This window comes from Perna viridis, chromosome 12 (assembly GCF_037379345.1).
Source record: "Perna viridis isolate PV_CMFRI_1.1 ecotype Kerala chromosome 12, ASM3737934v1, whole genome shotgun sequence".
In the NCBI taxonomy this organism is placed as follows: Eukaryota; Metazoa; Mollusca; class Bivalvia; order Mytilida; family Mytilidae; genus Perna; species Perna viridis.
Window position 1 is genome coordinate 6,211,505 of NC_142456.1, and position 4,147 is coordinate 6,215,651.

At 32.9% G+C, this 4,147-nt stretch overlaps 1 protein-coding gene across 2 annotated transcripts; it reads left to right on the forward strand.

Moving 5' to 3' along the window:
- The first annotated feature begins 1,021 nt into the window (after nt 1-1,021).
- LOC148600986 (uncharacterized) lies at nt 1,022-3,516 on the forward strand. Of its 2 annotated transcripts, none has more exons than XM_088555484.1 (3): nt 1,022-1,104; nt 1,937-2,241; nt 3,298-3,516. In XM_088555484.1, exons 2-3 carry the CDS (start codon nt 1,938-1,940, stop codon nt 3,339-3,341), a joined length of 348 nt encoding a protein of 115 aa, XP_088411610.1. In that variant the 5' UTR covers nt 1,022-1,104; nt 1,937; the 3' UTR covers nt 3,342-3,516. The 2 variants fall into 2 exon arrangements, with proteins under 2 accessions (XP_088411610.1, XP_088411611.1); XM_088555485.1 differs by lacking the exon at nt 3,298-3,516 and adding an exon at nt 2,963-3,031.
- Nucleotides 3,517-4,147: the final 631 nt, after the last annotated feature.

A 4,147-nucleotide genomic window follows, 5' to 3' on the forward strand; every position in this document is an offset into this window, starting at 1 on the left:
AAGTCAGCATCATAAGAGTGACGGAATATGTCAGAAAGCAAAGGAACACAATTTGTTCTCATTAGAATGCCGACCATTTGTTGAAAAAAAACGTCCACCACACTAGAAAAATATGTTGTCGATTAGAAATTTCAGCATTTTGTAAACATCTTCCTCTGTATAGTTGGACTATGATTTGGAATTATTTCTTACACAATATAATAATCTCTACCAAGAACTGTATATTTTTATCTTCGTGTACCATCTTTTTTGGAAAAACAACGATGTATAATGTTTTTAAGTCAGGATTTTAACTGAGTATTTGGAATAGAAGTATACAGTGTTGAAAAATCATAGGTTATAATGCTATTATATTTAGTTAATAGTCTTGAACTGATTGTCTCCAAAAGATCTTTCGAATTTTTCAGGATGCACATTGAATTAATACCACTACGGGAGTAACAAGTGTTGTGGTAGGACTGCAGACCGTCTTTGCCAGTTGTGAGTATAGAAGTTAACAGTTTTGAAAGAGGTTTGGTGGTACATTTTGCAGATCCAGCTTTGAACTTTGTATGGATTCTTGTGAAGTTTAGGAATTTAATTAGTTGGGTTAATACTTTATTTTCAGATTTTATATTCAAACCATCATTAAATACATGAAAAGGTAATCAAAGGAACCCAGGTTATAGCGGTAATCAAAGGAATGTAATCCAGGGACAAAGACCAAACAGAAATACACAACAAAGAACATAAAGTAACTAAAATCATACATACAAAATAACAAATGAAAATTAGCAACTCGGACTCCACTAAAAACTGGGAGCATGGACCAAGTGCATGATGGCGACCATAAAATTTTTGTAATGATGACTTTAACCTTGTAGCACCAAAACCCCGTTCCAGATGAATATTTGTTTGAAAAATAAAAACGGGAAAAAAAGAAAAAAAAACTAAACACGCAAACCGCTTTAATCCATCATTATACGTAAAAAGTTTATAAGTGAATTGATTGACGATGTACATGTATAAAAATATTTGATCCATCAAAACAATCGAAACATGGTATAAATATGATCCAAATTTATGAACTACCAAGAGATAGCACCACCCAAGCTTACAAAACAGGTAAGTAGTATTCAGATTTCAAAGGAAAAATTGACTTTACTAGATAAATACTAAGTCTGCTATACTGTCATATATTTGGCATTTTCCTATTACTTTGGTGCTTCATGTTTTATGGCAAAGACTTATTTTTCTATGGCTGTCATTGTTGTTCATAAATATAACGGGCAAACATAACGCCTGTTTTTTGAATGCATAACTTTAAGTGTTTAATGTAATACAACTACTGTTTTTGTTTTGATAGCCTTTTTTAAAAATGTTTATTCAAAAACATACTATTTGGCATTTTCTTGCAGTTTTCATCTCTCGGGTGACTTTCGTTTGTGTTAGAATATATACTGTATATTCAATTAATTAAAATCCGTTTACCACCGATACAATCGGAATCCCTGGTCAATTTAAGGAGGTAGACCTAGGCAAAGGGACATAACTCTTGAAATAAATGGTATGCTTGTAACATTTTAAATTTCACCAAAATATTTCAAATTTTCCTTCGAGAAAGAATAAAATCATTCAGTTACTTTGATGTTTACATGAAATTGTATAAAATGTGTAAGATTTACATCCTTTACCCTAGGTCTACCTTCTTAAGTTACTGTCTATACTACACCCTTATCCTAGGTCTACCTCCTTAAGTTACTGTCTATACTACAGTTACAAAAATGTTGACTCTTCTGAAACTAATGCTGAAACCCAAAGAAGAAGATTTGAAGAATATTTAAAAAAAAGGGTAATAGATAAATCACCAAAGTGACAAACTCTAGGCAATTGTATCTTTGATTGCAACTCCAAGCACAAACAGTTATTATTGGAAACCATATATTATTTTTTACAGAATGAAGACAACTCTAGTTTTCCTCACCGCTTTGCTCAGCTTTGCTGCCGCCGAATATGGCCGACAAGGATACACTCCAGGATATATCCTTCGTAACTACTTCGAAAGGCAACAATTTTCTAAGGGTCTTGAAAATCAAGCTTTCGGGGGATATGGTTACGGTCTTGGAGGAGGACTCGGCGGAGGATATGGACTAGTTGGAGGTCTTGGATATGGCTATGGAGGTGCTGTTGGTGGACTTGGAGGATATGGTGGATACGGATATGGAGCCAGTGGTTACGGTGGATATGGATATAAGAAACCATGTGAGTAAACAAGAATAAACGAAATATACACTACTTTAGAAATTAAGTAACACTCCAGTTAAGAATGATGCAAAATGTCATTCATGGGCAAAAAGTCTACACATTTTCATTTTTGATGTTTAGCTTGAATTACCAAAGTAAAGAAATTAAAATTCAGTTTTTCATATAACCCGTGTTTAGGAGATAAAACATATGTAGAATTCACTGTAGATTTTAGAAGTAAGGGAGATAACTCTGTGAATGCCACTCAAATATGATACAAACTATTTGATTTTCAATGTTGATTATCCCCTAAGGGCAGGCACATTTTAAGGAATAATTACACATTTTAAAGTGTAGATCCACAAAAAAATGCTTAATTACAAAAATTGAAATATGTTGTTTTTGGGGGCTGTATCACATCTTTCAGATTTTGCATCATTCTTACAAAGACAGCTACTCAAGTTGATGTGAATTTTCTTGAAATATTTATTATATACTGAGTATTTTGAACAACAAAATATTAGTCAAATATGACGGTGAGATACTGAGATACCCTTTCTTTTGCAGTGTTACTCTCTTGGAATGCATTACCGTACCTACAGACATTCAACTATTTGCGTGTTGTCTTTCAATTTTTTTTTTTTTCGGCTCAAATATGTTATATTAACAAATTATAAAAACTACTCTTCCTGAATTAATACAGACATTTTGCATTGATCTATGTGCCTTTTTCTTTCAGTTTATTAATGGTGGAGAACATCTTAATTACTAAATACATCTTAATGTTGAAAAAAATGATTTTAGTTAATTTATGTTCTTTTTTGTGTATGTCTGTTTTCCATGTCTTGTCTTTGTCCCTGGATTACATTCTTTTGATTACCGCTATAACCTTGGTTCCCTTGATTACTCTTTGAATGAAGGGTTTCTAAAAGATCTTTCAAATCGTTTAGGATCCACATTGAATTAGTACCACTACGGGAGTAACAAGTGTTGTGGTAAGGCTTGGGACCCTCGTTGACAACGGTGAGTCTAGAAGTTAAAAGTTTTGAATGAGGTTTGTTGATACATTTGCAGATCTAGCTATGCAACGTTTTTGTATGGATTTTTGGGAAGGTTAGGAATCCAGGACAAAGACGGTAAATCACAATCATCGTCTTGGGTAGAGCGACCAAAAGAGGATACAGAGATTTATGGTTATCCACTATCACTTCTTTGGAGAGCGTAGTGGTAGTATAGGTCTTATCAATCTTGTTATTGTCTACGTCTACCTCTAATAATAAACAATTGATGTAATATGTTTTTCAGACAGAGACAATGTTGTTTTGGGCTTTGCCTGCTGGTACGACAACATGTTTGTCATGTATAGTAGACAATGTTTGTGCTACATCGGGGTATTTGATAATGATGTCGCATTGACAATCAATGATCTATTATATTTCTGTTTTGCATTTTTTTATTTGTTTCTGGTTTTGTTGATCTTTTCATACCACGTTTCATGCATTCCCATATTTAAGTAGATGTATAATTAGTATTTCGAAAGTTTACAGGACAGTATAGTACGTAAAGTCCACGAGACACGCAATTATAAACACAGGATAAACGCAAACATATTGTATCGTTTGGCATCATAACAACATTACTGTTAATATTTATATGTACAAACACATGACCATTTTTACGATTGAATTGTCTCCAATAGATCGCTTCATACATAAATGAATATTGCAATTTTCGTTTCATGTAAGTAACTTGCCTTCATCTAACACGTTGTTAAGTTTCAATAAAGAATGTATACAACGGCAAAAATAAAAACTGTAGAAACTTAAGAATCTCTAACATTTCATGTGTTAGTCAAAATTATAATATTTGTTTTTGGGCTTCACTTTTCAAATTGTATGAAGCTGCGCTGTCTGTGTACATCATT

Bases quoted from the DNA above. Each gene is read 5' to 3' on its own strand.
- LOC148600986 (XM_088555484.1), top strand. From the start codon at position 1,938: ATGAAGACAACTCTAGTTTTCCTCACCGCTTTGCTCAGCTTTGCTGCC. The intron at 2,242-3,297 runs GTGAGTAAACAA...ATACATTTGCAG, and splicing joins ATATGGATATAAGAAACCAT to ATCTAGCTATGCAACGTTTT.